A 21,572-nucleotide genomic window follows, 5' to 3' on the forward strand; every position below is an offset into this window, starting at 1 on the left:
ACAGTTTCCCCAAGTTGGTTGGATACACACAAGCTAATCCCAGCTTTTTCCCTCCAGAGGAATAGCTTTTTAATTCTTGTGGCTAAACAATTTCAACACACAATAGGTTCAGAAGGTAATGGGTATCCTCATCATCAAGTATTCTGCCCATTCCTGCTCATGCTCTGTCCCTTCACAACTTCGCACTGCATCATTCCATTTGTATTCACAATATAATCACTGTCTGTTATTTTAAAGAAAGAGAGAGAGAGAGTGTAATATTATGCCTCTTGACCTCAGTGTGGGTTGTGTCTTTTAAAAACAAAATGAACATGTGACTCTCCAGATGTTCAGCTCAGCTCCCCTCAGCCAGTATGGTCAGTGGTCAGAGATAATGGGAATTGTATTCCAGTAACATCTGGAGGTCCACAGGTCATTCCACCTCTGTTGTATAGATGCCATATAAAACAAATGAGAAAACTACTGCTAAACTTGAAAGCTAGCTATCTCAATCTGTTAATTTTGTATAATTCCATTTGGATCAACCTGACTTCCTCCCACTGGAAGTTTGAACTCTGGTTTTGAAGTAAATTAATGTCCTTGAGTTAGGATGTCCTCTGGGTGGTACAACTTAGAGGATCAACTGAACAACCTGTGTCATCCCTGCCACTTGCAGCATGGTGAACATAATGTATGTTTTATGTACTTTTTATGGGTTGTACTTATAAGTATGGGATGTACTTTGCCCAAACTGCAGGAGGCAGTGGAAGACAGAAGTGCCTGGCGTGCTCTGGTCCATGGGGTCACGAAGAGTCAGACACGATTAAACGACTAAACAACAACAACATGGGTTGTACTTAGATTGCATTGAAATCAGATAAGTTGTGACTTTCAAGTTTCATTGATTTCAGTGGTAGCTAAGTGGGACTAACATGGAAACAACCCTGGGTATCGCATTAAATCATGACATGGGCTGCAACTAAAAGGCATCTAACAAGTGTAAAAAGAAGGTTTCCCAAATGTACCAAATCAAATATCTTTAATACGGTCAGTCACCAGGAAGCAATTTGTAAAAAAAATATGACATTAAAAGTAGTATTGTGCTACAAATAACAGTAGAAATTTGGCCAGTTCACAGAATTGGTGCTTATATTTATGACCAGGTTTTGATTTTAAGGTTTTAAAAATTCAATTCAGGTGTCGCTACTGTTTATTATCGTTCCTTCGATGTTTACAATTTGAACTCCGTTGTTGACATCATTGCTCGTCTTATTCTTGTTGCAATGTAACAGTACTTTGCCACGGACCTGTTAATTTCGGGCTCTTTGTCAGCTAAGAGGTGTCTGATATAGGTGTCGTCTGTACTACGAGGTATTTTCCTCAGAATCGGTTCGATCAGCTCTTTTCTTGAGTCTCAATATAATGGGCAGTATAAGATAACATGCCCAATGGTTTCGATTTCATTGCTGTTACAGGGACATAATCTTTGTTCGATCGGTATTTTATTGTATCTTCCCTCTAGAAGAGCTGAAGGGAGAGCGTTAAAGCGGGCCCTGGAAAATGCCCATCGGTGTTTAGCGTTGTCTAGAACTTTGAGATAGTTTGCTAGATGGGGCTTTGGGGATTGTATAGAAGTTTATAAGTTATCGAAAGTTGATTAAAGTCCCAAATGTACCAAAAACATTCCTTACCTGGGGCACCATTTGATCTCTGGTTAACCCTGGGAGGGAGGTTTATGGCCCAGAATTCTTTTGTAGAGGAAGCATTTTTCTACGGAGGGGCATTCGCACTGTCTCAACTAGCCCTAGGAAATTGCTAGCATCTTCTAGAAGGATGCTGGGGGATTTCTCTGTTTACTAGACTAGCCTAATCTAATTTCATACCTACTAAGAAGGCAAATCCTGGATTAACCTGGCCTGGCAAGGAGGGGATCAGGAAGGCAGTTTCAGTGTGTTGTTTTCCCAGCACATTGGAGAAGGTGACAAGGACCGGGACAATATCTCTGCCTCCCAAAGGGGTCTGCACAGAGAAGAATTTCTGCTCAATTCTCTTAGAGTCGGTTGGACATTAGTACCATCAAAATAGATTGGGAGTAGAAGTGGGTCTGTTGCAGCAAGGCATTGTAAAACCATCTAAAGAGTTCTCCGGAAAAGAAAGCCGCTAGCAGCTCTGCCATGGAGGAAACGTATTTACTTAACGTGGAAGGAGTCAAGAAAAAGATTTTACATGGCGGTTACGGTCCGTTGCCAGATTTCAAAGATGGGAGCAAGGTAAATGGCTGCAAGCATAGAAACCATTAAAAATGTGTAAATAGGATCATAGGAATATGTCTTACACCATGCCAACTTGTCTCATCTAGGTCATGGTTGCTGATATACTGAGTTGCAATGGCTCTCCCAAGGTTTTGGACAGGAGACTTTCAATCCCAGCTGGAGGTGCTGGGTACTTAAATAGGGACCTTTTGCATGCTAAGCATGTGCTCTGCCCCTGAGCTAGAGCTCTTCAGCAGCTATTAGCAATTATGGCTAAATTGGAGACAGTATACCCTGAATTTGAGTGGCTGGGGGTCGGCAGCATGGAAGAGCAATTGCTTTCATGTTCTGCTTATGGCTTTCCTGGATGCATGTTGCTGGCCACTGTTGGAAATGGGTGCTGGACTAGGTGGGCCTTTGATCTGATTCAGCAGGTAATTGATTCTTAGGTAATTAGGTAAAAAGATGGGCAGCAGAAGGGTTGACCTGGAACACTCCTCTTTATTCCTCTGCCTTCTGTCTCTTCTGACTACTGGCTTTAGAAAGCTGTTTTTCGGTTACAGAAGTAAAGCACACAGTAATAAGGCAGTGAATCATTTTCAGTTGTATAATATGCCTAACTTCTATAGAGCTGTGGAGGCTAAGCGCTGTGTCAGGTGCTAGCCCTATTCCGAGTAGACCCATTGTAATTAAATGGCCTACTCTCGGTAGGACTAGCATCCCTACATATTTAAGTTCCTGTCCTATCTTTCAGTTATGTGCTTTTGGAATTATGACACTCATTTGCTATTGGTTAGCAGTTTGAAAGCACGTCAAAGTGCAAGTAGATAAATAGGTACCGCTCTGGCGGGAAGATAAACGGCGTTTCTGTATGCTTCTCTGGTTTCACCAGAAGCGGCATAGTCATGCTGGCCACATGACCTGCAAAAACTCTGTGGACAAATGTTGGCTCCCTCAGCCAGTAAAGCGAGGTGAGTGCCGCAACCCCAGAATCGTTTGTGACTGGACTTAACTGTCAGGGGTCCTTTACCTTTAAAGGACAAAAATTCCCACATAGGAAGAGGAAACTGAGCAGAGTCCCATTCAATGGGGGGAGGCAATAAATAATTGCCCCAGAACACTCTGGAAGGCAAAGCAAAGGTGGTTCTGAACTTCCAGGGGTTTAGATTTGAGCTGACTAGAGTCCTAACCATTATTAACTTTAGTTTGCCTTTGATCCAGATCACATTCCACTTCCAGACGCTAAAAGACAACTTTGAGAGAACGGTGATAGATGACAGCCGGGGCCCTGGCATCCCCATGGAGATTATTGTGGGGAAGATGTTCAAAATCGAGGTGTGGGAGACCCTTCTAACTTCCATGCGGATCGGCGAGGTGGCAGAATTCTGGTGTGATGCTATTGTGAGTGTGCAATTGTGTCAGGCATACCCTGAACGCATGAAATTGTCAAGTTCATGCCTACCCTAATTAGCAGAAAGTTATTTGCAATTGACTATCAAGCACCTGGTACCCTTCAGATGCTGTTGAACTCCAACTCCCATCTTCCCCAGCTAGCATGGCCAGTGGCCAAGGAAAATGGGAGTTGTAGTCCGTCAACATCTGGAGAACACCACAGTGGCTATCCTAAAATATGCTCACAACCTCCCATCATTTGACCTAGCTATCCAGATTCACTAAAATAGTTCCCCAGACTCCACCTTTTCAAAGACTCTGGAACGTAGGAAGCTCCCTTATACCGTGCCAAATTATTGGTCCCTCTGACCCAATACAGTCTACGTTTAACTGGCTACGTATCTCCAGGGTCTTGGGAACAAAATGGTCTTTCCCATCACCAGCTACTTTATTATCTTAATTTGCAATCTAACCCTACCCTCAGCATGTAATGCAGTAACTCTACCACTGAACTTCATGCCTCATCAGTCAATTTCCTTTTATCAAGTGCCTCTTGTGATAGATTCTGGAGTAAAGCAGGGATGGAAAATTGCAAAGGGTTTTGTACTCGAGGAGGTGGGGCGGGCTGTGGGTTCAAATGCCTATTAACTTGCCTCTCGCCTTCAGGCCTTGGGCAAATTTCTAGTTCTTATTGTGAGTTGACTATGGGCTATTTCCAGGCCACCTGTATAGCGAACATCCATCCTGATTTGTTTCCATGGAGATTAAATAGCCAACATTGTCTAATGAACTTTTGTTCTGACTTCTTTGTGGGGAGGTTAGATGCTGCTGCATCAAAGCGAGTGTTATCCAGCACTTCCCAGTGCATCTTACCCTCACTTTCCTGATCACAAAAATTCTTTTTTTTGGGGGGGGGGAGTGGCCTTGTTGTGCAAGACCGCTCTCCCCCACTCCCCAATCCATTATAGTTGCACAATCTGAATTTGCCAGTGACTTGATCCTGTCCCAAAATAGCAATAGTCTGGAAGTGTCCTAAGAGAATGCCAATGACCTAGCCTGACGCTTGGGAGCAGGATGGGCTACGTTGTGCCTTTTTATGCTAAGATAATGCAGATCCTAAGGGACATGGGTGGCGCTATGGGCTAAACCACTGAGCCTAGGACTTGCCGATCAGAAGGTTGGCAGTTCGAATCCCCGCGACGGGGTGAGCTCCCGTTGCTCGGTCCCTGCTCCTGCCAATCTAGCAGTTCGAAAGCGCGTCAAAGTGCAAGTAGATAAATAGGTACCGCTCTGGCGGGAAGGTAAACGGCGTTTCCGTGCACTGCTCTGGTTTCGCCAGAAGCGGCTTAGTCATGCTGGCCACATGACCCAGAAGCTGTACACCAGCTCCCTTGGCCAATAAAGCGAGATGAGTGCCGCAACCCCAGAGTCGGTCACGACTGGACTTAATCGTCAGGGGTCCCTTTACCTTTACCTTTAATGCAGATCCTACATTAAGGAAAAAATACCATCTTCCCTCTTGCACATCTGATTGTAGCACACCACATTTCCCATGCAAGGCCCTGTATGCTCTCTGCCCCAGTCTTATGGTTGCCTTCTTGCAATTTCAGCACACGGGAATGTACGCCTTGGTCTCCAAGGGCATGAGGAAAATTGCCGAGGGCAAGGACCCTCTGGAGGGCCAGAAACATCGCTGTGGGATGGGCAACATGTTCGATTACTACACCACAGGCCATGCAGACCTGGATGAACTGCAGCAGACGCCACAGCCCCTTATTTTCATTATGGAGCTGTTCAAAGTGAGTGGGAGAATCAGAAGGAAACTACAGTTCCGTTGTGTAGCGTGCCGTTGCCACCATCTATCTCATCAATGGATGATTATTTATGACCTTTATATTCCCCTTTCCTCCAAAGGAGGTTGATTGGTTTATCACACCCTCCCCCCATTTTACTCTCACAACACCCCTGTGAAGTAGCCCGGGAGACAGCAGCTGGCCATAGACACTCTGTGAACACCACGGCTGTGTGGGGATTTGAGCCTCCCAGCCCACTGTTCCCCAGGCCTAATCCAGCATCATTCTGGCTACTACATGCCACTGACATGGCAGTCAGTGCCAGTGAGTACCAGTTTGTGCCCAGCTGTGTCAGATGCAAAAGCTTTTTGTAGATTCTACCACCACAGTTGGAGGGAGGAAGCATTCCTGCCCAAATCACATTCTCGCCCACCCCAAGGTCCTTGCACTTTGAAAACTGACTCGTCAGAGAAAAGGGTTCAACTTACCTCATCCCTGATGTGCTGTTTTCCTATTGTCAGCCTGCCTATGCACAGCATATGTTTTCAAAAACCCTTGTCCAGGTGCTTCCACCATCTGCTGTGAACTGGGTGGCAACTTAGTAAGCGGACCTTCTCTGCAGCAGCTCCCCCAGAAATCTTTGTACTGGGAGGTCCAGGGGCAGATATTAGGGCTGTCCACATGGACTGGGTGCTGAGCCAATGGGGGTGCCATCTCAAAGCTAGCCCTGGTGATCATCCAATGTTTATTGGATGGATTTTCCTCCTAAATTGATTTTTGAATTCTGAATTTATTGTTATTCACGTTTTATGCTGTATTTTATGCTGTTTTTTGTTGCATCAATTAAGTATTTTAAATCTGTTGTTAGCCACCCTGAGCCCGGTTTTTTGAACCGGGAAGGGTGGGGTATAAATAAAATTTTATTATTATTATTATTATTATTATTATTATTATTATTATTATTATTAAAGCTGGGTAAGCAAGGCACTGGGCTTTTGGGGAGGAGGTGTGAAGCTCTGGTAGGATCCTAGAGTCTTTTCACCTCGTTCCCAAAGCCTAGCTAGCACTTTCCCAGTTTTCAGCACTGAAAAGGAGATGGCGCAGAATGTGGGAATGTGGGTGTCCTAGTATGGAACCCCTGTGTAAGTGGGGGTTCCCCTGTAATAACTGTGGTTTTCTATCCTATCTAGGTAGAGGATCCCTCTTCCTACAAACGGGATACGTGGGCCATGAACAACGAGGAGAAGCTGCTGGCTGTGCCAAAGCTGCACACGGAGGGTAACCGACTGGTCCTTTCCAGGAAATTCAAGGAAGCAGCAGAGAAATACCAGGAAGCTATCATCTGCTTGCGCAATATCCAGGCCAAGGTAACATTTGGGTGGAGATAAAATAAAAAAGTAATTGATTTAAAATATGTTGGCTATAAACAGGCTGCCTGTCTCCATATTTGACTGCCTGTAGAGTAGGACTTTGTGTTGTTACCATCTAAGGCAAGCGGGGTAGTTGCCCAGGACAGGGTCTTCTCAGTGGTGTCCCCTTCAATTATGAAATGCTCTCTCCAGAGAGGTCTGCTTGGTGTGTTTTTTGTTGTCTTCTTGGCACCATGTAAAGACCTTTGCAGCAGCAGCAACAACAAAATATCCCAGGCCTTTTAGACAAAATTTTAGTTCTGTTGATTGTATCACATGGCTTTCAAGATCTTGCCGCCATTCTAATGTCTGAGTTTATTTAGATATTTTTCATATCCATTGTTCTTTTCTAAAAACTTTTTTGCATTTCCTTCTCATATGAATTGTTCCTATGATTTTTTAATTTGAAAATCAAAAGGTGGTATAAATATGCATAATCAGAGCCATGAAGCAAGGAGAAGAACCCGCCTCAGGCAGCGGAAGTGCAGGAGGCAGTGCTCTACCTGATTTACTACTTCTGCCACTGCCAGAAAGAGGGAAGCTTTGTAGCACACGGCACTGTTCACCTTCCCTGCCCCTGGGTAGAGGAGTTGAGTGTGGACATTTTGAGGAGCAACCCAGCTGCCGCTTAATTTGGTGAGAGCTGGGGCACGAAGGCAGCAGAAGTTATTGGGCTCCAACTCCCATCAGCCTATGTCAGAATAGCCTTGCAGTGCAAGATGGTGGTGGAATTTGTAGTGCAACAGTCCCTGGAGGGCCAAAGGTTCTTCCATCCCTACAATATGGACCATAAAATGAAGGTTTTGAACATGGGTAGTCAAACTAGGGCCCAGGGGCCGGATCCGGCCCAATCGCTTTCTAAATCTGGACCACGGACAGTCCGAGAATCAGCGTGTTTTTACACGAGTAGAATGTGTCCTTTTATTTAAAATGTATCTCTGGGTTATTTGTGGGGCATAGGAAATTGTGTCCCCCCCCCCTTCAAAATATAGTCTGGCCCCCCACAAGGTCTGAGGGACAGTGGACCGGCCCCCTGCTGAAAAAGTTTGCTGACCCCTGGTTTTGAATGTCCAGTGTTGGACTATATTCTTGGACCACTCATTCCCCATGAAGGACTTAGCATGTCTGCTGTCTTGCCACCCCTAATGTTAAGCTGTATTTCACCTGGCCACTGTCTAGATCACCTGGGGATCCATTTTTAAGCTATTCTGAGCTCTCTGTGAGAAAGAGGTGGATGCAAATAAATCATTTTGTTAATTAGCTAGGTGTTCTCTTTTGCCATGAATGAGCTTGTTGGCCTCCATGTCTCTGGTGTATGCTGCCGTGCCCCACCCTGAACACTGGCTTCAATGCAGGGGTCTCTGTCTCTTAGTGCGCTATTCCAAACCTTATCTGGAGATGCTGGTGATGGAACCTGGGACCAGCATGCAAAACCTGCAAAGCGGGCGCCTTTACCACTAAGCTACAACTCTTCTCCAAACCCACCATCTTGTTCTTTGCTGGGTTTCTCCACAGGAGAAGCCGTGGGATGAAGACTGGATGAAGCTGGAGAATCTCATTACACCTCTTGTGCTGAACTACTGTCAGTGCCAGCTGGAGTTGGGGGAGTATTATGAGGTGCTGGAGCACACAACCGACCTCCTGCAGAAGAACAATGGTGAGTGGTTCCTTCAGCTCGCTACTTGCAGAGCCCTCCTCTATCCTTTTCTGCATGTGCCAGGGCCCTACATTGCATGAGCGTAGAGATGTGCTCCAGCATTCCTCCTGTTGCCCTGAGACTACACATCTCACATCACATACAATTTTATTGGCCACCCTGAAAACATCAATGACCAATGCAATTACTTGGGCAGTTTGTTAAGACTGGGTGAGCTCACACGCTTTGTTCCTTTGAGTTATTTATGCTTCCAAAAAGAGCAAAGCAAACATTCGATACTAGTTTAGATGCATCCAACTGACATGCAATCACTGACGCACAGGTCCTTTTGGAAGAAGGCAGAAGGGGGTGGAATAAGGGTGGAGTGGGGTGCACTTATGCACGCCCTGCCAATGTGTGCAGGGGCCGGGAACAGAAACCCTGTTCAAAATAGTCACTGTCTGTATCAACAGCCTGCTTTTGCAGTCTTGAGGTCTAGATTTATCATCGTTATTATTATTAATTATAGTTGGGGTTTTGAGAACACAGTGTTCTACGCTACTTACCAAATTATTCATGCATCGTGATTGTGAAACCACAAGGTTCAGCACTGGTTCCAGGTTTTGGGGTGCTGTTGGGCAAGATGCTTTGGTGGGGTCTCCTCCCTCCATAAGTCCATCTCTTCCTTCCCACGATCGCAAGTGTCACGTGATCAGCACAGCAACAAGGCTCCCTAGCAGGAGTGGGGAAGCGCAGGCCTAGGGGCCAAATACAGCTGGATTCTTTGAAACGGAATGTAAACTCAGCTGAAGTCTTTCTCCCAATGTGCAGGAGGAGGCAGTGGCGTAGCGTAGGGGGTGCAGGGGGTGCCGGCCGCACCGGGCGCAACATCTGGGGTTAGGGCAAATCCACAGGTTAGGGGGCACAAATCCACGGGTTAGGGGGCGCAAATTACTTGCCTTGCCCCAGGTGCTGACAACCCACGCTACGCCGCTGGGAGGAGGAGAGTGGGAGCATATGAGCCCAGTGCTGGATTCCAACTCCAATCAGCACATTTAATGGCCAGGGAAGATGGGAGTTGTGGGCAGCAGCATTTGGAGCACCACAAGTTCTTTAGCTTTAGCTTCAGCATTATGTGTGATCCTACCCCATTGTGACTCAGTGAATAACTGAGGAGGAAACATCAACAGTTGAGTTTGGTTTTATTGATCCATCGCCATCTGGCAATTTTACACAAGGCTACTGGTACCTCTGAGAGAGATTTAGGCTGTGTACACACCATACATTTAAAGCACCCCCCCTGCAAATAATTATTGTTAAGGGTGCTGTTAATTTTAGCTCTGTGTTATAATAATTTTAAGATCCCAAATATGGAATATTCATAAATGTACACATATCTAAATATATGAACCGTGTGTCTGAAATAGTATGGGAGAGCAATCCTGAAGCCATTTTGACTCTCCCAAATTACTTTAAACATTCCTCTGCAGTAAGGGAGGCAAAGAGAGAAAGCCTTCCCACTTTCTTTTTGCTTGCAAATCCTGTCTTAAGGGCACATTTGTGTATGAATAGGGTGAGCCTGTGGCCTAAAGTATTAACCATCACAAAAGAAAGGCCAGGCTGCCCAGGTAATACAATCAGTGACCATTATCAGGTAGGCAGGATTTCTGCTGTAGACCGCCTCTTTCTGTGATGTATGTATGGTGTTTAGGGGTGGTGGTCTTGGGATACAGGGTGGGCAATTCAAAAGGCCTTGTGAACTATTGTTCAGGGTTGTCCTCCCTCCTGCGCGTGGTGGGTTGCAATGGTTCGTGAATAAAGATCAGGCTTACTAGCCGCTTTACTTCTCAATATACTCTGCTATTTTCTCCTACCGATAGAGCTCTGTACGGGCTCCGGAATACCCCATAAGGGAAAGGGAGCAGTTTTTCTTATAAGATCTGTAAGGGGTGAGCAACAATTCCCAGTATTCTTTAGTGGGAGGAACTGCGCTTTAAATGTATATGGTGTACACAGTCATTGTGTAACCCAAGTAGAATGACTTTAGTCTCATGTGGTCTACTCAGAAGATAACGTAAGAAACACACTATCCTTACATGGCCCAGGAAAGCAGAATACTGAGAGCGGAGGCTTTTAACAGATAACTCTGTAATTTATTAGATTTGTTTATGAGAGCTAGCAAACCAACTGACTTTGTTTTTTTGCTAGAAAATGTCAAGGCGTATTTCAAACGGGCTAAAGCCCACGCTGCTGTCTGGAATGAAAAGGAGGCCCGAACAGACTTTTTGAGGGTGGCCCACCTGGATCCATCGCTGACTGCCGCTGTGAGGAAAGAATTGAAGCTCTTGGGGGAGAGGATGAGGAAGAAGCACGTGGAAGACCGCAAGAAGTACAAAGATCTCTTCCAGCAGCCTGCTCCTAAAGGAGAAACTGAGGGGAGAGCGATGGAGGAAACAGAAAAGCTGTCAGATTCTAGCCTTGGCCCACAAACAGAGGAAAAGAATCAAGAAACCCTGAGGCCTGAGAGAGGAAGAGAAGAAGGGAGATGGATGGGTGCAACAGAAGCAACAGAAGAAACAGAGCAAGGGAACTTAGCAGAGAAAGAGGATGGACTCCTAATGAAGACAGGCGAAATGGACAAAGAGGACATCACCTCTCAGAAAGTGAGGGAAGAGGAAATAGGAAATAAAGATAAAGGAATGATGGAGAGTCATTCTGGAGATGACCTGACAGGCTGTGAAACCTCTGGAAGCAAGGAACAGTTAGAGTTCGGGCAGTGGAAGCTTGAAGAACAGAGGGGGAAAGTAGAAGAGATTAATTCTGGGGCTGGGGATCAAAACAGAGAAGTGGATTTTCCAGTGCTGGAGGAAAAGGACGCAGAAAGAAGAGCCGTCCCTGGGAGCTCTGGGAAGGAATTAGGGGGAGTTGCAGGAAACCATGTGAACAGCAGCGTAGGGGAAGGGTTAATTGAAGGACCTTGTGAGACTGGAGTGGGCATTGGAACAGAGAACTTCACAAGAGAGACGGAAGGATATGAAGCAACTTGTGGGAAACGAGAATCCCAAACTGTTGAATTGTCAATGGTGCAGGGTGATAAGGGCTTTGGAGCAGAGGATCCCAAGGATGGGGTTATAGTGGAGAGCCCTCAGGAAAGTAGTGAAAAAGATGACTTCCAAATCTTTCAGGAAGCATCAAAGACAGAAACAAGCGTGTCAACAGAACCGAGGGAAAAGGTCAGTTCTGACTTGGAAACTTGTGGTGGGCCAAGAAAGGAGAATTCTGCTAGAGAGGAGGAGGAACCTAAAGAAGAAACAAAATTGGAAGAGAAAAGAAGAGAAGATAATGATCATTCTATTCCAGAAGAGGAGACACGTTGCTGTGAAGCAGGCCCAGAGCATTGTGAGGGAGAGGCAGACCCAGAAGACTTTAAAAGAGTGGCAACTGGTGATTATGTGAAAATAACATTAGATGTCAGGGCCAAGGAAGTGATAAGCCTTGAATCAGAACATGCCAGAGAAGAGGGGGGTGGCCACAGAGAGGTGGCTGCATGTAGGGAGGGAGGAAGTGAAGTTGGTGACAGATCTAGGCTGTGCAAAGATGCACAAGGAGATGAGGTAGACCAAGAATGGTTCAAGGCAGAAATAAGCTTCAAAGCTGATGATCTGGAGATGGGAAAGAGAGGGGAGGATTCCGAGACAGAACAAGCAGGTCTGCAAGTTAGGGGGGAAGAGCCAGAAGCGAAAACAGGCAGGGAAGCAGAACTGATTGTGGGGCAAGAATCTCTATGGGGCAACAGTGAGGTGTCAAGAAAGGAGGATGGAGATACAGAAGATATTTCATTGGCCACCCACTGCAGAGGAGACAAAAGTGAAGTGCTGGAGTTGACTGGATCTGGAGCAATGGGTGAGCTGAACATTTCTACCCTGAGACAACGCAACCTGATGAAAGAGGAAACCCAGTGAGGAGGCAGAGAGTCAGGTATGAAAAATAGTGGGTTGTAGAATCAGTTGCTGAGGTCTAGGGCAGAGCTTTCCAAACTGTGTGTCACGACATGTTAGTGTGTTGGCTGCAGTGTGCTCCTCCCAGGGCTGGAAAGGGGGTAATTTAACCTTCAGTTTGCTAATAAAACTGAATTACTGTTGCAAAATGATGCGTTTCTTTAAAAAAATGTGTCACCAACATAAAAAGTTTGGAAAGCTGTGGTCTGTGGTGATATTGGGGAGCAGGGTCAGAGTGAAAGTGTGCTAGCTAATGATCTTTGATGTGGCCAGCTCATCTTGTTGAGAACAGGCAACTCAGGGTCTGGTGCAGTAATCAAAGGCTCAAGGAGGGAACTGCCGTTGCATCTACACCTAAGAAAACAAGCATGCTTGCCCCTTCTTGGGTCTGCTGGTATTCTCTTCAGTTTCCTTCCTCAATTGAAGAACTGTCTGCAAAAAAGTGCTATACAGGGTCATCTTGCCATCCTCATTCAGCCACTGCACGTGTACTCGGGAAACAAACCTCCTCTTTGCCACCAAAGGCAAAGTCTAAAATTTCAGGTGGAAGAGATGGGTTGTGATTTCCATCCCCCTGCCCCAAAGATTCTTTGCAGATTTTTAAAAAAATTGTATTGTGCTATAGCTGTACAGTGCCTAGAGAACTCATTTATGAGGCATCCAATGAATAGAAATAAAGCTGAAGGTGTTTTGAGAAAGGGATTGATGCTCTTGGTGGTGTTGATTATTCTTGCTGTTGCCCTGGCAAACAGGTTTTGCATTTGGTCAGGGAAGACAGGGAGGGTATTTAAAAATGCATGCATGCATGCATGCATGCAAGGTTAACGGGATCCTCAGCATCTGCAGGACGCTGCTCCTCAGTGTTATCTGCTTATCCTCATCCCGTAAGTACAGTATATGGCATCTCCTAAGGGGTAAAGGGACCCCTGACAGTTAAGTCCAGTCACAGATGACTCTGGAGTTGCGGCTCTCATCTCACTTTACAGGCTGAGGGAGCCGGCATTTGTCCGCTCCACAGACAGTTTTTCCGGGTCATGTGGCCAGCATGACTAAGCCGCTTCTGGCACAACAGAACAGCGACACCAGAGCAGCGCACGGAAATGCCGTTTACCTTCCCGCCAGAGCGGTACCTATTTATCTACTTGCACTTTTTGGCATGCTTTTGAACTGCTAGTTTGGCAGGAGCTGGGACCAAGCAACGGGAGTTCACCCCGTTGCAGGGATTTGAACCGCCAACCTTTTGATCGGCAAGGCCAAGGCTCAGTGGTTTAGACCACAGCGCGACCCATGTCCCTGAATGGCATCTCCTAGATATAGCTTAAAATCTGCCATTTTAACTTTTCCACGATCCCTTCTAGTGTAGCTAAGGCATTGAGGGAAATGTTGAAATGGTGATGTCCCATTTCATTAATCTGCAGTGCAACAAGTGGAAGAAAACACAGGACAAATGGAAGTGTTGGTATAGGTCCTAATTTTTTTTTGGGGGGGGGGGGGAATCTTTTAAAAGCATTTTTTTTCCAGGCCACATGCAAAGAAGGAACATAAAAAAGTACCTTATGCTTTTCTCAAGAAAGGGGAAATTCTTCCAAAACAAAAAAATGAAGCAACACAGCACTTCAGATACAAATTTATTCTTTTTTCCCAAAGCAGAAATGGAAAAAACTTGAGTGAAGACAGCACATTGTCACCAGTCATATTAGTTCTGCTCCCTTTAGAAAAAATCCCTCATTACTCATTGTGTCCCTTTCAATTGCTTCAACAGAGATTAACACCCACCCACACCCCAGTGACCAAGCTGCAGTCCTTCTGTGTGAAGAGCTAGGAAAGCGATGAGCAAAATTCCTGGGAGTAGGCAGCGGAGAGGAAATCTCTTGTTATTTGCAGTGGGAAGTTGCAACGCTAATGAACAGGGTTCTGGGTTCCCAATGTTATTCAGAAAGTGGGATGGGGTGGCGGGGAGAACTAATAATGAAAGTGTGAGATTGAGGGATCTACCACATGCTACAGAGCAATTGTCCTTTTCAGGACAATTTTCAGGCCTCTCACCATATTAATTTCTGTCTCTTATTGGCACACTGGAAAATAAATTATATATACTTCAAATGCAACACAAATTCTGCCAAGTGCAATAGGCGATTGCAATTCCTCTAATGCTAGGGGCAGAGGCACAGGACTTAAGGTTTTACTTTTTGATAAGTAAATTGGTTGGCTTAATGTGTAAATTAGCTTTGGTGATGGCTCATAAAATTTAAGAATAATGCTGCAATACTATCAATGCAAACAAAAGAATCGAGAACCTACACATCTTAGCACTGTAGAAAGCGATCAGACTAAACAACATAAGTTTCTTAATATGGCCTACTAACAATATTGTCCGCATTCTGTCTTCGGCCACTGCAGACGAGATGAAGGAAGAGCACCGAGGGGTAGATAAGACCAGTTGGATGAATGAGTGGGCTTCTCTGCCTTGTAAGAACTGGGTGGAAGATGGGATTTGGGTATGTGCTGCTCTCTCCAGGCTTCTGACTGAAAAACTGCCCCACCACAAATTACCTGTTCTATACAAGAGTTAAAGGTTAAAAGTAGGGAAAAGAAGGAAAGTACAAGGCAGTCACGTCTTGCGTGGGGGTACATTCCAGGGATGGCACGTATATGCAAAAATGCATATACACAAACCACCCCCTTGGAACCGCCCACACACAATTTTATGTTCCAGAGCCTGCATGCTAAATGGACCAACACCCCCCCCCCCAGCTTGGTAAGCAAGTCTGAGAGCTTAAAAGCCCTTTCCGCATCAGGAAAACCCTGTGCAAAAAGAACATTTAAGCTCTGCCTCCCCTGCATTTAATTTGTTTGATTTCAACTAGCTGGCCTTCAACCGCGTAAAGTTGAAATCACACATGTTAAACACATAAGCTGTGAGTTACCTGTACTTATTTTACATAACAAGGCGATTCTACCTAATTCACACTTTCCAAAGCCACATGAGAACCGAAACACAGCTGTCCTTCAGAAGTTGCACTTCCTCAAATGCATTCCTCAAGCCATGTAACGTGTACAAAAAAAATGCACTATATCACGGTAAAATGTCCATTAATAATGCATATATAAAAATTCAAGAATATAACGTATCCCAAAATGCATTATATTAGGGCAAATTGCTTTGCAAAAATGTGTATATTACACAAAATGTACTCAAATATATTAGAGAACCTTTGGACATCATATGCTGATGAGTTTTCACATGGAGTTATTTAAAAAAGAAATTACAAGCTGATGTGGGAAAACGAGAAACTGAAGAAGATTTGTTGATTTCCTAGTTGAAAGCCCCATTCTTCCTTTGCATCTGACTACCCATGAGTGTGGATTTGCCATTTGTCAATATCCTGGTTTTGTGGGCTAACGTGGGTACCAAGCCCCTGATCATATACAATATCAGCACTTAACTCACATACAGTAGTTCCATAATGACAGGACTTTGGGACCAAAGCCCAGGGTTTCATTCATCATAAAGAAACAGGAGGGCTGGGTTTACCATGTTTTAAAGTAAAACAATATACATTCCCCAAGCCCACCCTGTTCTCTTTGAATGCCAGGATCATTACGTCCAAGACTTAAAATTGCTTAGCTTGCACTGCAGCTCATGTGCCACTTTAGGAAAAGGAAACATGCTTCTCACCTCAAGAAAGGAACACTATGTGTTCCTTCAAAAACATGAAAAGAGGAAAAACAGGACACAGATTTCCTCCTCTCAGCAGATCATGTAAGCCAAGGCAGGGATAGGGAATCTGTGGCTCTCCAAGTGTTGGATTCCAGCTCTCATCAGTCTCAGCCGGCTTGGACAGTGATCAAGGGTGATGAGAGCAAATCACTGACGGTGCACAGGTTCTAAGTCTCTGTTCTAAGCTTGCTAGTTTGAGTAACTACATGACCCCTGGGGATCTCAACCTGAGGCCCAATTCCAAAGTGGAGTTTCAGTTTCTTTCAAAACTAAGATGGCATGTGGTGTTTGTTTTATTTTAAAATACAATTCAGAAACAACTACAGTAGTACCTTGGGTTACAGATGCTTCAGGTTACAGACGCTTCAAGTTACAGACTCCGCTAACCCAGAAATAGTACCTCGGGTTAAGAACTGTGCTTCAGGATGAGAACAAAAATCGCTCAGCGGCGGTGCAGGGGAAGGCCCCATTAGCTAAAGTGGTACCTCAGGTTAAGAACAGTTTCGGGTTAAGAACAGAACTCCAGAATGAATTAAGTTCTTAAGCAGAGGTACCACTGTACAATGGTGATTTCTGCCAGGCTTTTTAGAGGTTCAACCATCAAACCAGAGTAAGAACATTCTTGGCCTAGACTTAAAGGTCCACCATTACAGAATATTTAACAGAATGTTCTTTGTCATGCTTTAAATAATGCTCACACAGTATAACTGGCAGTGCCTACAATGTCAATGGCCTAAAAAACCCACTTCCTTCTACAGCTACTGTGTGACACAAATCAGCCTACTTCGTTTAGTGTTTTCCTCATCTTCTTGGGAGCCTACAAGATTCTCAACAGCCAACATGCTGTAGCAGTCCACTAACATAAACCCCACACAAATTTATGACAACGTGCTACAACAACCCTCACAACCTACAATGCTTTCAGCACATGTGACATTCCTTACAATCCATAAATGCTGGTAAATTACATTGTGACCCATAGCACCACCAGCCATGGACTTCGCAAAACCCATTCTATAACTTGCATTTTTAAGGGATTGCGTTCAGCCATTTAGCAATACTGCTACTTGAAAGTTGAGGCAGACCTCAAACGTATAACTATCTTTTTTATTTTTTGAGGTAGCAGCTTTGACTGTGTATATACTCTGCAAGCAACACCCACAAAGAACCAGCCACGGACATGATATACAACACTGAATGCAGCAAAAGGCAAAGGCTTAAATCTAAACTAGATTCCACACACTGTCTTTGCTTACAATTTACTGCCCACTATTAATCGCCTTTTACCATAGATTAGCACCTTTAACCAACAAACATAGGTTTAGGGCATAGTTCCCTACACTAGAACACTTCCATTAGTTGTCATGAGCTGCCTTTTCCCTTGTAAATTTGTCACCTGCATCCCCAAAACACAGCCTATCATGGACACCAGCTTCAGGGGATCCTGCAATGCCAGTTGATTCTACTGGATCCCCAGTGCCCAGCTAGGGGATAAGTCCTGAGTGAATAGGCCATGACTGTGATGTTTATATGCCCCTCCTTAAAGAGGAGAGGTGAGAAATTTTCAAGTTTAAACGGGAAACTTGTGGTATACAACAATCTTGTGCCAAGACTGCTCTTGGAATGGCCCAGGTCTGTCAACACAGCACCCAAGTGGTTTCTGCAGCACCAGAAGATTTGGGCTACATGAAAGGCATAGTATGCTTTGTGCTAATCTGGCGTGTTTGGGATTAGAATGGGAACTGCACAAATCAAGGCCATAATACCACTGAGAGCTGACCTTAATGGCAGTGGTTTCCAATGCTTTTTTTTTTTGGTCATGCCTCTCTGTTTCTTTTCTTTTGTCTTGTAGCCTATGGGAAATGCAGAACATCTGGTGCCGTTGCTATCTCAGTCCGGGAAATGAGCCACATTCCATAACTTTCTCTCAGTTGGAGATATGGAGGCAGCAGTTCCACCGTAGCAATTGCTAACCAAGGAAAGAGCCTTGAGCTGCCTGATCAACAACAGCCCAGATTTAAAAATTCCCCCAATGTTAAAATGATTATGGGACCACACTAGCTTAAATCTAAGCGACCCAGCCTAACTAGAGGCCTAACTATTCAGATGCCAGTCCTTCTGAATAGTTGCAATCTACCTGAAAGGAAATGGGGACACCTGTTTATTTTCCAACATAACTAGCTGTGCTGCTGAGTGCAGTTCAAAAGAAGTCCTTTTTTGATCACTCAGAAGCGCAGACATACTATGCTTTCAAGTGCTCCTGCAACTGAATATTTTGTACTGCATTTGACCTGTGTGACTTGGTTAAGACCACTATGCATAGGAAGCTCAAGGTAGCAGCTATCCATATGCTTCTTAAGTTTGCCACACACAAATTGATCCAAAGAGGGAGGGACTGGACCCCATAGTACAAGGCGTAAATAAACTCTATAGATGCCAACAGATTCTGACTCCCAACCACCTTTGTTTGCAGGAGGTCACTCAGGTGGAGATTATTCCAACTCCAAAAGGAAGCAGGCAGGCCTAGGCTCTTTGGAAGAAGCTGCTGGGGCAGACAAAGCGAAGAGAGGGAGCTGCCTCCCATTACATAAAAAAGCAGATTTCGGAACAGAGCAGAACTGCAAATCCAAAGTAAACACATAACAAGGAATTAGAATTTAATGCATGAGGAAGTCCATTACAGTGCTTAAATACAATATATATAATATGTATTTATATATTATGTATATATATAAATATGTAAATTAAAACAATAAGGCTCTCTGTTATAAAGCTTCTCTCACATAAGGCTGCTGTTACTGCCATTGGAACAATAAGTTTTAAAGCCTGCTCCTCTCCCTCATTTTCCCATGAGATTTAATCTGGGCCTTGTCTCCTCCTCCCACTGACCTTGGAAGATATGGAGGTACCCGGGCGCTTGCAAGTTCCTTTTGCAACATACCAACTCTTCTGATTTTTTTTTTTTATTATTATAAAGGTTTTGGATTTCTTCCCAGCTTAAAGGTTCTTCATGGTTTATCGGTCACTGTGAGACAATTCCAGTCCCCATAAAACCACCATCCTGTGAAGGCCACAGATCATTTCACTTGGCCAAAATCCACCATAGGCCACTTCCTGACTCAACCCCAAAATTGGCCCAGAAAAAGCGACAGTCCACAACACAAACTGTAGAGGGTGGGGGGAAAGCTATTCATGTCAGTTTGTAGTTTGCACAGAAAAGCACCACCATGTGCCCTTGTTTCCTTCCTTTCAGAGTTCCTTGAATCTAGACATGTCACAACATCCAGTTTTGACCATCTGGATTTGACACCCTGGATTGCCCTTCCAAAGGAAATGCTCTGTAGATACACCAAGGAGTGCTCTCCTGGAAGCCAAACCCTGCAAGGATTCTGATGAGCTTCTGCTGAGGGTGTCCCCTTAAGGATCCGAGTGAAGTCTGTCACACAGAGGGGAGGAGAGAGGAAGGGAGAGTAGCAGCTGCTGAGGAACTGGTTAGACAAAGCCTCTCACTTGCAGGAGGTGTTAGATAAGGGAAGTCGGACCTGAAAGAGAAAACAAAACAGGGTTGCATCCAGTGGAATATGTGCCTGCTGGATTCATGTTATAAAGGTTGTCTCCAGATTGTCTTTTTTTTTTTTTTTTAAACGAGAGGGATTCACTGGCATACCAGAAATCTGGGTTTGTGCAATTCATGAATTAAAGCCCTCTGGTGTAACAAAACCGTTATCACACACACGAACACCCTCAAAATTGGACTGCTTACAGCTAGGAAAGAGATGGGTAAATGCACTAAAAAATATGGGACAACGATCAATTGGCAGGAAGATGTATAACCTCCATGCAAACAAATAAAGATGAATGCACATTGTTGTATAACCTCCCCACAAACAGATCAGGATGAATGTTCAATAAACAGGTTGCCTGGAGAAGCCCAAAGATATTCAGAGTTATACCCGGAGGCAGTTTGGAGAGTGGAGGTGTTAAGGGCTTGTTTATATGTACAGACAATTTGGGTTTGATAATAGTGCTAGTAAGTTGTGTTGATCCCCCACCCTGTAATGTTTTGCACCCTTCTTCGTTTTTAGCACAGAAATTAGTATCTCAAGACAACAGGCGTAAAAACTTTTCACAAAATGCTACTTGGTAAGTCTATAAGGCTTATAGACAAACATTAAAGGAAAAAGCAGGCATGCACACAATCTGATTATATTCACAGTGGAGCTTAGTTAAATCACCCATCCCACCCACAATTTACACCCATCCATATAGTTTTCTGTGTCGCATAAAGATGGCATTTGAGGCTGCAACCTTAGAGGCCATGAGGCTATATTGGTTCTCCTTCTCTAGTACTGGATCATCCCTCCCACCATTTTTGAGAACTCTGGCCTGGCCCAAATGATGTCACAGCTCTGAGCTTGGTAGGGGTCAGGGTTTGTGTTGCGGCGGTTGGGAGTTATACCAGAGTGGGGAGAGGACTGGGAAATGTCTTGGTTCTAAATGATCCTGAGTTTTTCTTAGCGGCCGAAATTCCCCCAAACCAGGCAAGTTTTTAGATCTCAAAGGGAGGGAAATAGTGGCGCTCCTTTTTTTATTATTATTATCCGCAAAATGACAGGAGGAATGCAAGAGCCTTTCTTCACCCTCCCTGCCAGCAACACACGGTTAGGGCATTGGATCAGGCAGTTCAAGTGCCTTCAGTCCCCTCAGCCTCCAAACCATTTAAACTTGGCACCAATCCTTTTGGGATTAGTTCTCCACCAGAGCTCAGCTGTTTCCCACATCTTTTTCGGTGGGCATTTTCCTTTGAATTTAAGCCTGGCTGCATTGGAAGAAAAGAAAAAATTCTTTCCTTTGAACTTGGGCCACCTGACATCTGGCAATGTCAGGCGATTGACAATTCGGCAGCTCTGACCACCTGTCAAAGTGATGGGGAGCAGAGTTTCCACCCTGATCTTTACATTTGCAACAACTCTACAGGGTTTCAGAGGCTGGGGAAAAAGCCATACTGAGCAAATACTAAATCTTTACACTCAAACTGTGGCTGCATGCACACCATATATTTAAAGCAAACCATATATAGAATCCTAGGGACTGTAGTTTGATAAGGGTGCTAGAAATTGTAGCTCTGTGAAGAACTCTACAGTTCCCAGGGGGGGTTAGGGGAGAATGTGCTTTGAATGTACAGTGTGTTTGCAGCCAATGTCTTGCAATTTACCTCAGGGCTTATCCACACTTACTTTTCCTCTGCTCTTTCCAGGCCCGGTCCGTGATTTAAAGCTCCGTGGTTTTTTTGCTACAGAGCTGTCTCCGTGAAAACTCTTTAAAGTTCAGTCAGAGCAAATGTCAATCTGCGGGAAACCTGAACTTGACATTTTCTCTGCTTCAGCTTTAA

General features: G+C 44.7%; 2 protein-coding genes across 10 annotated transcripts in view; one reads left to right on the forward strand and one right to left on the reverse strand.

Moving 5' to 3' along the window:
- Nucleotides 1-131: 131 nt before the first annotated feature.
- LOC114589266 (aryl-hydrocarbon-interacting protein-like 1) lies at nt 132-19,573 on the forward strand. Of its 2 annotated transcripts, none has more exons than XM_077922783.1 (6): nt 132-2,249; nt 3,453-3,632; nt 5,234-5,422; nt 6,607-6,783; nt 8,341-8,482; nt 19,434-19,573. In XM_077922783.1, the coding sequence occupies exons 1-6, from the start codon at nt 2,154-2,156 to the stop codon at nt 19,571-19,573; spliced, it is 924 nt and encodes a 307-aa protein (XP_077778909.1). In that variant the 5' UTR covers nt 132-2,153. The 2 variants fall into 2 exon arrangements, with proteins under 2 accessions (XP_077778909.1, XP_028571340.2); XM_028715507.2 differs by lacking the exon at nt 19,434-19,573 and adding an exon at nt 10,670-13,161.
- The window catches only part of DRP2 (dystrophin related protein 2), a 61,336-nt gene continuing 53,838 nt past the window's right edge, over nt 14,075-21,572 (reverse strand). For 7 of the 8 annotated variants that reach the window (XM_028714849.2, XM_028714856.2, XM_028714854.2 and 4 more), the window contains 2 exons: nt 18,354-19,722; nt 14,075-18,298 (listed from right to left, as the gene is read on the reverse strand). In XM_028714849.2, the coding sequence (XP_028570682.1) occupies nt 19,703-19,722 (20 nt within the window). In that variant the 3' untranslated portion in view covers nt 14,075-18,298; nt 18,354-19,702. Of the gene's footprint in view, nt 19,723-21,572 lie in introns of all 8 variants that reach the window. The other variant, XM_028714846.2, reaches the window with a different exon arrangement.

This window comes from Podarcis muralis, chromosome Z, assembly GCF_964188315.1.
Source record: "Podarcis muralis chromosome Z, rPodMur119.hap1.1, whole genome shotgun sequence".
NCBI lineage: Eukaryota > Metazoa > Chordata > Lepidosauria > Squamata > Lacertidae > Podarcis > Podarcis muralis.